Raw genomic sequence first — 13,236 nt, forward strand, 5'->3', positions numbered from 1 at the left:
ACATACAGTATATGTATTAATATTAATATATATATATTTATGTATATGTATGTATGTATGAATGAATGATGGCGTTTAAGAGGCGAATATATAAGATGAGAATACAAAACATGTCTTTATAAGTAGCTTCAGGCTGAAATATTTAATTGTTTTTACCAAGTTGAACTGTAATTAATTCCATAAATTCATGCGTGTGAATGAGTGAGAGAGAGAGAGAGAGAGAGAGAGAGAGAGAGAGAGAGAAATCTGTTCACACTTGCAGCACAGACGCATGCGCACAAAACAAACCATCTGGCTTGTGTCAAGTCGAGGCAGACGGATGTGATCGAGGCAAAAAAAAAAAAGAATCACCTGTATTGTGGCATTCATGGTGACACAGTGAGTACACATTCATGTCTGCTTTATTTTAAACGCGTCTGTTTGTTGGAGGAAAAAAAACGTTTTTCATATATATGATGTTTTTGATGGGAAATTGCAGCTTATTTGTGGAGGGAAAGGCGGATGATTTCTGCATCCAGTGAAGCTGGAGCATCTTTCACTGGATAATTCTCGCAAACCTTATAATGAACACATGAACATGAGAAAACCGCTGTGTGTATATGCGGATTTGTTGTTTGTTATTTGTTTTGTTTTTTTGTCCTCGAAAGACAAAAAAAAAAACAACTGTAAATTATCAGCTTTTCCGATCAAATGACTTCATTATGCTTCTATAAATGGCTGCAAGCTGCTTCCTTTAGGCTCAATCGACCATCGTGTGTGTGTGTGTGTGTGTGTGTGTGTGTCTCCGGAGGATGCGACTGATGGATGCGATTGCTGCGGTCCAGGAGTAACGCCTTGTCGCTATCATTGCTGATCATTCTTCACTGAGAGACCAGGGGAGATGAGGATGAGGAGAGATGATGTTGATGAGGAGGATGAGAGATGATGATGAGAAGGAGAGATGATGATGAGGAGGAGGAGAGGAGATGACGATGAGAAGGAGAGATGATGAGGAGGAGGAGAGATGATGATGATGAGGAGAGATGAGGAGGAGAAATGATGATGAGGATGACATATGAGAAGAGATGAGGATGAGGAGGAGGAGGATGATGATGAGGAGCAGACGGGAAAGATGAGGAGAGATGATAAGGAGGAGGAGAGATGATGATGATAAGGAGTGATGAGGATGAGGAGAAGAGATGAGGATGAGGATGACATATGAGAAGAGATGAGGAGGGGAGATGATAATGAGGAGCAGGAGAGATGATGATGATGAGGATGAGGAGGAGAGATGATGATGAGGAGGTGGAGGAGACAGAGGAAAGATGAAGAGAGATGATAAGGATGATGATGAGGAGACAGAGGACAGATGAGGAGGAGATGATGATGGAGAGATGTTACTCATCACTACTCAGCAGACATTTGTCACTGCAGCTGTTAACAGTCGCCACACTTTTGCTTCTAGTTCAAAAACAAACAGTAGATTATTATTGATGGAGGTTTCTTTGCACAGGGGTCGACCTCACACGTCAGCGATGACTGTTCACACACACATTCCACAAGAATCACTGCACATTTAAATGCACATGTGAAGATTTTTGTAGGAGCCGGTATTGTGTTCATTTATGCAGTATTATTATGTTACAGTGTGAACAGTTAAACGAGTTAACTCACAGCCTTAAAGCGAAAAGACGATGTATTTATGCTAGAGAATATTTAGTGATCACACGTTCCCGGCTCGCAGCGTGTGTGTTAGAAGCTGTGATAAGCTATGACCATTTCGTTCCTGTTAAAACCAGTACATCCACAGTTTGGAACATTAAAGGAAGATTTTCACGTGTTGTTGATCCCAAAGAGTGTGGATGGAAATGTAACCTAGATGTTTGGCAAGTGGAAATAAATGTGCAAAACCTTGACATCATCTATCTTCCATGCATTGGTGACTGAGTACATACGCGTCAAGCCCGTTGAAACCTAAACAGCTAATGATTTAAGTTGAAGTTTTCCACTACAGTTTTATTGCATCATTTTATTGCAGATTTAATTCTCTCAACGGGAAGATGAGGCCTTCTTTAATCTGACCACCTCCTGTCAGATCTTTAATCTTGTGTGATTCCTTGGACAGTGATGTGTGATGCTCTGGCTTAATGCGGCATAATCTTCCAGTAAAACCTCCCTCCTCCTCCTCCTCCTCCTCCTCCTCCTCCTCTCCTCCTCACTGTTCTCACTGTGGTCTCTCTTCTCGCAGTCCATGGGCTCAGAGCGGCAGGAGATGCGAAAGAGACAGATGCAGGTTCATCAGGAAGCAGCTGCCAGTGTCCTCCACACGCGTCACAGAATGGGAAACACCCCCACCAACGCCTCAAATGCCTGCTGTTTCTGCTGGTGCTGCTGCTGTAGCTGCTCCTGGTAACAAACACTCCACTGCTTCACACACAACAGTACACGCAGGGCCGGACGTGAGAGACATGTAGCCCGAGACGCAGGGGGATCCTGGTGGCCTCACTGGTTCCCAACTGGACCAACAAAACATACACTACAGTGGCCTGCATGGACATTTCAGTGGGGGCCCTGTCTCATAAGTGTTTATTGTAATTTTCTTTCTCCCAGTCTCCCAGGGTGTGTGTGGGGCAGGGGTGTGCAACCTTTAACACCGAGTGTATCGCAGACGAAACGTTTGCACAAAAATTGCAAAGGTTTCTGAAAGCTGAGAAGTTGCCAGTTAAAGCCAACGTGTGGTTATTATGGTCATTTCACTCGCGCTGTTACAGGAAGCTGGAGAATCAGCGTCTTTGTCACCAGAGAGGAAAGTGTTGGAAAAACGCCTGTTCATAGTTTCCATTTTTTGGCCTGTTTTTGGACATTGCGAGGAAAAGTTTAACAAATGTTATTTTAAATAGGTTTTATACTGTAACAAATTTCAAATTGAACACACAAATCTGGTGTTCATGTACAACTACAGTGTATTTCTTTTTCTCTCATTCTTAATACACTATTTTAACATGCAGTGAATTGTAAAGTCACTGGAAAACAAGTCCAAAGTGGCTTTTAATAAGTGGACTTACTAACTTTGGGTGCAGTCTTTCTAGTGGTCAGTTCACGTCCATCCTCTTGCTACCTTACCACACACATAATTCAGAATTTTAGCTCAGAAATAGCTGTGGTATTTTCTTCAGATTGACCTTTTTTAAAACAATCAAGTAAAGGCTGGAAAGAAATGCTGCAAATTGAAATGACTATATGATATGAGGCAAGTTGACTAAATTGTAGTGCTAGTATAAGTACATTTTGTCATTTGAAAGTTGATTATTAAAGCAAAAGTTTGTATATTTTTTGTGTCGTGCTGACAAGACACTGGGAACTACGGAGACGTGGGTCTCATTGACACAAGATTATCTGAGCCCGAGTTAAATTGGCAAACATATTCTTAATATAGCATTGAGTTAAAGGTACAGTGAACAAAATTTAACAACATATATTGTTCACTTTGAATCTTGTGTCGGACGTCGCACTCGTGACGACGCTCTCTGACCAATCAGAGCAGGTACTTAAAACAGCACCAAGTACCAGGTACTACTGCTAATGGAAACGCAAAACAATAGCCTGAATGTGGAGACTGTAAATGATATAGTATATTTTACAAGGTGTAAAAAAAGAAATCTATTCCAGATTATTTGAAAATGAGGAATTTGTCAGCAGCTCTTTTGCTTTGTAAACCGTTGCGTCGTGCATCATTTTACAAGACAAAGATGTCGCTCTGTCTGTGACTGAAGCTCAGAGGGTGTAACTTCCTTCTGACATACGTGCAGGCCTCGCCATGATCCCACAAAAACACAATTCACAGCGGTCCTGTGACCAAAGTTGGCCTTCATTAGAAGGAGGCCTGAGGGCCTGTAATCTGTTTTGGAATTATCTATCGTTTACCCGAGCTTCCTCTGAGCACAACTAACCTGTTGTGTGCAGAACACGGCCCAAGTTAATTCACTCCACTGGGGATGAGTAAAAGGTTTTGTCTCCACGTCTTTGTCAATTTCATTTAATTGTTGCACAGCTACAACGGCCACATTCCCAGATGGGACGGCTCACAGCGGCCCCTCACCTGAACCAATTAGTCTCCAGCCAGCTGCTACATCAGGTGTTGGGAACATTTTAATTATGCACTGTGATCCCCCACAGGACCAAGTGGACAGTTGACACATTTAACTAAATATGCAAACATTCCCAGTGGATCATGCCGGATCTACTGTAGGTTCATTTGAATCAGGAGTAAACAACATGTTCAGTACACAGGGTTTACGTTCAAATGGTGACGTGAAAAAGGGTAAAAAATAACTGTAGACTGTAATTTAGACTGCAAATGAACCCACTTTAAAGATGTCCTCTTTTAAAAATAACTGGAGTATATGGTATTTGATACCTTAAAATCAAAGGGATTTCAAGTATTTTTCATCTGGAGGAGTGTTTGAGGCCTGACGAGGCAGAAACTACACAAGGAAAATTTTACGAATAACAGTAACCAGGGTTTGTGAGGAGGAAATCTATGTGTTTTTACAACCCTATTAACGACCTTCAATGACTCCATTGAACAATGTTATGTTCATGTGTCTATGTGATAATGACCATGCAGTAAAATAGATTCTGTATTTTTTCAGATGCTAAATTAATTGGGTTTATTACTATGGTCAAATTCAAGCCCTTTTGTGGTCAAAAATGACATTTTTCAAGCACCTTACAGCTCTTATAAACTACATATTTTCTATAGGAATACATACATACTCAAAATAAGACAGCATTATGCTACAAACAACCCAAATCCTGAAATGAATAAGTTAAATAAGTACATTTTTTGGAAAATAATTTGATCTAAACTTAAAATTCAAGCACTTTCAAGGATTTCAAGGACATTTAAAGCACTTTAATCCTATTTGACCTGGTTGAAATTACATTAAATACACTGCATGTTTGTTTCTCTCTTGCAGTTTGACTGTTAGAAGTGAAGATGAGACAATTCAGAGATTTGAACACAGGACAGAGGGAATAACTAACTGTGAAGAAAGGTAATTTAAGGGCAAATCCTTCATCTGAAAAAGCATATTTTTTAAAAAACAATCTCAGTATTTCTTTACTAAATGACGATGAGTATTTGTTTTTAAGCCCAAAGGCTACTCTGGATGACGCCAACTCCTGGACGATGTCATTTGAAAGGCTGATGAAAAGTGCGGCCGGTCGCGCAGCCTTTAGGCAGTTCCTGCGGACAGAGTTCAGTGAGGAAAACATCATGTTCTGGCTCGCTTGCGAGGAACTGAAGAAGGAGACCAACAAGACTGTGGTGGAGGAGAAAGTCCGACAAATATACGAGGACTTCGTCTCGATCCTTTCCCCCAAAGAGGTGATTCAATAAGGCAGAACATTAGTGCCGAGAGGACGGCGCGATCATGTGGTTACAATGATTATTTTGCTGATGTGATCAACACAAAATTAGTCATCAAGTAACTGAATTATGTAACTGTTGTTGATCAGAGACACTGAAAAAGGAAATGAGCCGGACCTCTAATAGTTTCAGCTTCTTAAATGTGTGTTTTAAACCAGGAACCTGCTAATCTTCACATTATTTTCTGGAGTAATTGGTAAAACCTCAAAATAATGCGTAAATAAAGCATAAATATACAGTTTACTCTCACAGAAGAGCAAAGATTTGAGAAAATATTCACATTCAATGAACTGAAAACAGAGAATTTGTTATGAAATGGATGAATCTATTTATGCCTTACCTTCCAGGTTATTTTATAAACGATTCTTTAATTTATCAGTTTATCTTTAAATATGATGCGTTTTAATGCTTGAAGTGCTGGATATTATATTTTCTGGTCTTGTAAATGTGCAACTTCCTAAGAGAATCCTTTAAAATTTGGCACAATAGTTAATTTTTGACTCACAAATTTGACTGTTTTGATTTGGGTGGCCAACAATGAAAGGTCAAGGGTCATGGTGGAAGCCTCATCTTTTGTTTTTGGACCCAAACAAAGGATACAACATCTGTCCAATAAAGATTTTGTTTTGGTCTCCTCTAGGTCAGCTTGGATTCGCGCGTTCGAGAAGTGATCAATCGCAACATGCTGGAGCCGACCTCGCACACGTTTGAGGACGCCCAGCAGCAGATCTACACGCTGATGCAGAGAGACTCGTACCCTCGCTTCATAAACTCTGTGACGTACACAGACCTGCTGAAGAGCCTGGAGGAGCCTCCCCCCGAGCCATAGACTCTCCACTGCCACACACTTAGCTTTTCAAAAACCGGCGCATGCGTCCCCTCCCCAAGGAGTTGTTGTGTTCCTGTTAGGAGTCCTGCTATTTAGAGAAAGACGGACAGGAAAATGAACACTTCTTAAAACCAGTCTTTATCCAGCTGTAAGTGCTGTTTATTTACCCATGATTAGCTTACCAAAACCCTTGGAGCAAACAAGAACAAACGCTCAGTGCAGCATCAGTTACTTGTTTGAGAACATATCTATATTTTTATATATTCCCTAGCGCTTGACATTGCACTTTTCTACCTTACTTAAAAAAAGGGAACGCATGTATCTGTGGACACTGCATTTGTATTTAGGTATATTGTGAGCCTTAATGCATATCCAGTTCTTGTAGAAACTAGTAGTTATTTATCAGTAAGTGAAGAAGAAGAAGGAAAGTGCCTTGGAATAAGATCCTCTACACTAGCACCTACAGTCTAACACGAGTGGTGCGACAATGACTTCACATGTTGGTGCTTTCAGCTCTTCTCAAAGATAAAAACATTTTTACATCTCAGTGAGCTGATATCTGGGGAATAGATCGTTCATGTGTTTCAATACTGTGATACATTAGTCCTAATATATTTAATTTAAACAGAACAGGGATAAACAAACTGAATACACGACCAAGACCACTGATATATTTGTGTATTTAAAAAGGAATTTGTGTGAAATAGCTCTTTGAATTCTCACAAATAAAGCACAATCGTATGTTGTCCCTGCTGTCTTGTGTCGTGAAAATCACACTGTAATCACAACGTTAACCATCAGGCGTCATTTTTATTTACTACCCTCTTCAGACATTGAGGCCAAAAATGCCCAGTTCCGAAAACCTGCTAAAACATTGACAGATTATTATTTTTCAGCCTTTTTCTTCACCCATCTCTTACACAACTTGAAACCTGCTCAAAACTGAGGATTTAAACCATTTAAATGCCAGTTTGATTACTTGATGTCATTGTTATTAGTGGCTTGCATTATCAGTTGTGTAGCGTCAGATTTCAAATTTACTACCCTCTTAATTCATTAAGGATTAAGAATTTGGATATGTCAAAGATTAACCAAAATATTGAGTTTAATGTATTATTTTGTTCTCTTAGAGTCATTGTGGACAAAAATGTCCAAAATGACATCCGAGGGTTAAAATATATTAATTTACAACATGGACTGCATATGAAGCTGCAGAAATATTATATTTTTTAAGCAGTCTCTGTATTAGTTGTTGAGATATATTTAATTTTTTGATTCAAGACATTTCCAATAGGTTTACATAAGTTGCCAAGAGAATATTACATGCAGATGCCCTTCACAGAACAGTCTTATTCCAATTACAGTCAAAACTCAAAATAGGACATTGTAACGTGATTAAAACTTATAGGCAGGTACAAATTTTAACTCAATTTGGAATACTCCACTGATCATTCATACAGTGACCAACACTATTTTGTGTTGTCAAAAATACTGAGAATACCCACTGCGTGATACAAAAACCTAATCTTGAGGTCTACATGTTAGTTTTAATGACAATTTTTATAATATTACTGAAAAAAAACTCAAACTAAAAAATTGTGCTGATATCGCAAAATCACTTCAGTACTAATAAGATAGACAACATTGGTTAAGAAAAATTAGCAACAAGCCATTTATTTTAAGATCGGAAGAATCAAACCAAAAAGTATAGCCCTAGTTATTCCAGTACATGTTTCCTGCAGATAATGGTTTGTGTCAATGCAAGCAACTGAAGTCACTCTACTGAAATACTGAGATTCATGTGTGGCTCCAGGTCAGGATGCAGCACCTTTTTAGTCAAGGCTCTCCCGGGTTAACGTATGGCTGCTCTGTTCTTGCCTGGCTTTAGGAGTAGCAGCGTGGTTTTATTGTCAAGTAAGTCGGTGGTTTCCTCGAGTCCACAGAGTCACATGGGAGTCAGTCCCACGAGACTCTGATGACGCTGTGCGGTCATGTGGATACTTCCGAGATCATTCGTCACTGATGGGAGGAAGAAGCTTCTCTATGAACTGCTTGACATCCACCAATTCCTGCAGAAGAAATGCAACAGAAAGCAAGTATATAAGATATAAAACACAGAATTCAAGCAGAGACAGAAGGTGAAAATGTGATTTCGCCAAAACTGACCTCTGGACACGAGCTGTGAGACAGACCCTGATATGACTTGAAGGTGACATTTGTATCATTGATGAGAGTTTTCATCATGGTTGCTGTCATTTTGCCAAAAGCCTGGTTGACCAGTGGATCGGCATCCCCGTGGCATTGTAACACATGCATGTCCTTGTTAGGACAGTTTGCAGTTGCCTGAGAATAGAAGAGATTAGGATTATTCATATTATCTGATTATAACAGATTAGGACTTGGCTGTTGGCCATCCCTAAACCTTAATTTAAATCAAAGGAATACTTCACAATAAAATAAACATTTAGACATTTTAGATATACACCGTGCTGTGCAAAAGTCTTAGGCCACCACCAGCTTTGTTGTGTTTAGGTCTGTCACATTATCAGTGGAACCTGGATTTGAATGATGTGACTAAAAGTTGGTTTTATATATAAGCAAACTGAATGAGATTAACTTGTACAACACATATATGCTTTCAAGAACAGCTGGTGTAATAGCCCTTTATAAAAGCTTTGCAACAGAATCATCATCAAAAAGTTCTTTAGGGGTTTAGTTTCACTTTTAACCTGTGAAACCTGTGAAATGACATACATGTTTCCTGCGTTTTCTGGATGTGTTCCACTAAAGTGAATGTGAAATAATGATACCGTTATTGTCATTATAGCATTGCTAAACAAGCAACTCTTACGGTGGCCTAAGACCTTTACAGGCGCTATATGTGAGAAATATGTTATACCGAGTCATAAAATGACCATCATGTGTCATCAGAGATTAAGGAAATGTGAAATCTTCACTGATAACAATGGTACAGCCTGTAACTTGGACTTTGTATTCAGCCAGCTCTGCTCCTTCAAGAGAAAGGAGGTAATTCCTCCATCGACAGTCAGCATGTTCACAAAATTCTGATTTGCAGGGGGCAAACTGTTAATGTTTTGGTTGGGTATTTTGGTCTGTTGACAAGCTCATAGCACTTGCCAGCAGACAAAACTGAGTACCCCCCGTCTAAAACATCTTGACCAGAGAAGGGGACAAAAAAAAAACAACAGGATCTTCAGTGGAGAGGAGTTGAAATGTGTCATGAATGAATCATTTTCTCTCCGACAGGAAATCAAAACAGAAAGCCATAGCTAACTTTCTCTCTTGCTGTGCCTATTTTACATATACTGTTTTTACAGTCTGTTATTGTCGTCTTGTGATAATTCTCAGCTGCTGTTCTAAAGGGTGGGACAATTGTGGATGTGTGCGACAACATTGAACACTGCTGCTGCTTCCCTCAGTGAACACCCACCACTAAATTCTGTAATTCGTCACTAAACACTCTTGGTAACTTCTGCAGATACCGACTGTAGAACATCTCTGCATCTTTGGCTGACAGCTTAATGGAAATAGTCGTCCAGGCTGGTATAGAAAACCAGGAAGTGGCTGTGCACAATAGTCGATAGGGATTGAAGTAACAGTTAAAATGTACGTTGTAAATATTTTATATCATCTTTAATTACCTACTTAAGAATGTGAATTAAGACAGTGAACATCCATGACATTACCTGAGGGAAGGAGCTGCGGAGAGGAAGCCAGCAGCTCAGTGCAACCACTCCAGCAAGTTTCTGCTGAGTTGTCAAAGCCGTGTACAGAGACAAAGCTCCACCCTGGAAAAACAGACAACTCCCCTAAATCCATCATTCAAATACAACACAGCAAGCAAAGGAGACGAGAACAGCACAGAATAGATGTAGTTTCAGCTGCCTCTTTCATGAAAAAGTCCCAACTAATTTTGAGATTTGTCTTATCTATTTATCGCTGTTCATGTGCAGCTTTGGAGACCACTGTGATGCTGCAGAGCTGGGGCTGCACAAAATGACACTGTGCCCAAAATATGTTGTGCTTTCATCATGGTATGGTTCAGTTTGGTACAGTACGGTACAGTTTGGAATGGTAAAGCTCTGGATCAGGCTTGCGTTTCGACTGAGAACAGTAGGCAGAACAGTATAGCTTTGTATGAGAATAAACATTTTCCAAGGATTTAATGGTCTCAAATCTATTTTCAAGTTTCAGGTCAATAGAACATTAAGTCAAGTTGTCTAAGTATGTTCCCCTTTAAAAGGAAAATAGACGACCAAGTATGGAACGGGTGCGAATGTGCTACACTTACCTGTGAAAAGCCTCCCAGCATAATTCTGTGTGATGGTATTCCATTCTGCACTTCTTGGTCAATCAAGGCTTTTACTGCGGACATATCAAAACACAAGCTGTTAATGTAAATGACACGATGCACATCCCTTACAAATATAAACTTAGTTTTATTGACATACTGTTGTCTGAAGCTCTTTTAATGCCACTTTCATCTTCCTCTGCATCGAAGCTCAATCCGTAGATATTAAACCTTTGAATGAAAAAAAACAAATGTGAAGGTGGGTGCAGCGTTTCCCTGGATTTTTTATTTTTGTAGCTGTGTGATATTACGAAACAGGAGTATACATGTGACATCCTCCAAGGCTTTTATTATGTTCAAATAATTTGACACTTACCAAGAAGGCATGTTCATTCCAAAGTTTAGAGTAACCGGCATGGTGGGTCTGAAATCATTAGAGAAAGGTTTCATTACACAATGTGAAACGCAACATTAAATACAGGTTTCTTGATCTGTAAAGATTGGGGCTGGGTATCGAAACTTCAATACTTTTGTGGTAACTTCTGCATCACCTCTGGTAGAAAACGTGTTGTCATTCAAAATCTAATTTTGGTGTTGAAGAAGTTATCCTGCTATCCATTTACCTCAGAACTTAGAAGCCTGAGCTGGGAGTAAGATGACCTCCAAGTTAGCCATGTTCCAGAGAGAAGTTGGAAAAAAATATGGACGTAAAGATATCCTGGGATTACTGTTGTTAGCAATACCAGTCAGACAGCACAACAACAAGTCCATGGATAAAAATTAAACAGTACTACATGTACTACTGGTTTATTGTGAAACACATGGGTCAGAGGCACTAATAACTGTAAAAGTAGTGTTTGTACAAAAATATTCACATTTAAGAAGCTGATTTTTTGTTGTTGTTGTGGACTGTTGTGGACTTATAATGTGGAATAAAAAACATCCAAGAACATACAAAGCACTGAACTTAAGACTTTCCTTGATTGTGAAGCACCCTGGCTCAACTAATCTGACTTCACTTTTATTTCTCAAGACTTGCAGACACTCTGCTCTGATGTTGCAGCTGGTGTGAATACGTACGCATGTGGAAAGATGTATTTCACATGTGGTATCCTGATGTTTGCGAAGGTCTCCGCCCAGCCATGCCTGTCAAAACGGACAACACAACACTTAAGGTAGAGCCATTTAAAGGTAAAGAACTCTGACCAAACCTGGAGAGCAAGTAAAGGAATGCTGTAATATATATAAAAAAAGTAGAAAAGGTACTAATAATGCTTCAAAACAATTAAACACACAACTAATTTTGTCTATTCCCCCCCGAATAGACAATGTTGTTCTCACGTACCCGGTATCACCAAGGCCATGCAGAAATATCACCTGTAAAATGAAACAACAGACATATTATCACAGGCAGAGAGACAATCCGTCCATCTTCTACCACTTAACCCTCTAGCAGCTAATTTAGGATAATTAGCTTTCAATGAAGGTAACACTGCTTTGCATCTTCAGCAAAAAATAAATTGGTCTCTCAGTACAACACTGAAGTACACAATTATGAAAAATAATCACCTCGTTGTAAGGGAGTTTTTTGTTGACAGCAGCAGAAAATATTTTAAGGCAAAATGTAGATTAAGATAAGATAAGATAGTCCTGTATGTGTCCCGCAGTAGGGAAATGTACATTGTTACAGCAGCAATACAGTAAAGATAATAAATAATAAACATGCATTACCAAAAAAGAAAATTACAATACATTAATCTGTCTTGTTCAATTTTCTAATTCGTTTGGTGCAAAAAAATGCCAGAAAATGTTGAGAAATGTGTGTCCCAAACCTTGAAATGATGTAAAACCAAATCGGGTATCAAAATAGTTGACGTTTAGCTAAGTAATCAATTGACAATCAAATAATCATTGCAGCCCTTACAAGGTGTACATGCTTTTAAAAAAGAAAACCTTGTTATAATTACATCAATGCATTAATAACGTGGACTGATTAACAAACAACCATAAAGCACAAAGACATTACTACGGTAGTTTTTTGTTTTTTTTATCGTCATATCGTCATTCCAATATTCCACTGCAGTATCGCATATCGAATGTTTTCCTACTATCGAGCAGCCCCTGGTAAACCACGGTTGTCCCCGATGAACTCACCGCTGCAGTGGCTTTCCGGGCAGCAGGCACAATGGCAGGTAGAGGCGCCGACATGTTATTGCCGCACATACAACGCTGAGGCAGCTGATAAGCGGAAAGAAGTTAGCTGCTATTAGCTAACTACGATATTAGTCAGTGTCAAATCCCTAATCCCAGTCTGGCTGTCAAATACGAAGTAGCTGGAAGGCCAATGTCAACCGAAGATGGACACCGATGTCCACGAGTTCGGTTCAACCGACGGCGAGTCGTGAAATTCTTAAAAGAAAGTTTAAATGTTGTATTAAGCAACACACAGCGTCGGGGAGTCACCCCTCTCTAAACAACGAGGACGCCACTCGTCAATGACGCGGTCACGTCCCTTAGTCCCGCCCATGCTGCTACGTGATTAGCTTTCTGCTCTGTCATTTAAAAATACGATGCAGCGATTGGTTAGTTTAACGACAATGAGGGCCGCTTTGAACGTAGTAAATCCTCATCCGTTGAAGCGGAATCTTTCACACATTTATTATTCTATTGTACATACTCAAATTC

General features: G+C 39.6%; 2 protein-coding genes across 3 annotated transcripts; one reads left to right on the forward strand and one right to left on the reverse strand.

Moving 5' to 3' along the window:
- Window positions 1–271: 271 nt before the first annotated feature.
- Window positions 272–6,985, forward strand: LOC122773325 (regulator of G-protein signaling 20). The gene is made up of 5 exons (XM_044031928.1): window positions 272–378; window positions 2,228–2,388; window positions 4,959–5,036; window positions 5,134–5,368; window positions 6,051–6,985. Exons 2-5 carry the CDS (start codon window positions 2,231–2,233, stop codon window positions 6,237–6,239), a joined length of 660 nt encoding a protein of 219 aa, XP_043887863.1. The 5' UTR covers window positions 272–378; window positions 2,228–2,230; the 3' UTR covers window positions 6,240–6,985.
- A 44-nt stretch (window positions 6,986–7,029) lies between these two features.
- lypla1 (lysophospholipase 1) lies at window positions 7,030–13,046 on the reverse strand. Of its 2 annotated transcripts, XM_044031913.1 has the most exons (9): window positions 12,706–13,046; window positions 11,897–11,928; window positions 11,632–11,697; window positions 10,928–10,975; window positions 10,712–10,782; window positions 10,552–10,625; window positions 9,947–10,048; window positions 8,406–8,582; window positions 7,030–8,308 (listed from the first exon to the last, which is right to left on the reverse strand). In XM_044031913.1, exons 1-9 carry the CDS (start codon window positions 12,772–12,774, stop codon window positions 8,249–8,251), a joined length of 699 nt encoding a protein of 232 aa, XP_043887848.1. In that variant the 5' UTR covers window positions 12,775–13,046; the 3' UTR covers window positions 7,030–8,248. The 2 variants fall into 2 exon arrangements, with proteins under 2 accessions (XP_043887848.1, XP_043887856.1); XM_044031921.1 differs by lacking the exons at window positions 11,632–11,697; window positions 11,897–11,928; window positions 12,706–13,046 and adding an exon at window positions 11,175–11,615.
- Window positions 13,047–13,236: the final 190 nt, after the last annotated feature.

This window comes from Solea senegalensis, linkage group LG1, assembly GCF_019176455.1.
Source record: "Solea senegalensis isolate Sse05_10M linkage group LG1, IFAPA_SoseM_1, whole genome shotgun sequence".
NCBI lineage: Eukaryota > Metazoa > Chordata > Actinopteri > Pleuronectiformes > Soleidae > Solea > Solea senegalensis.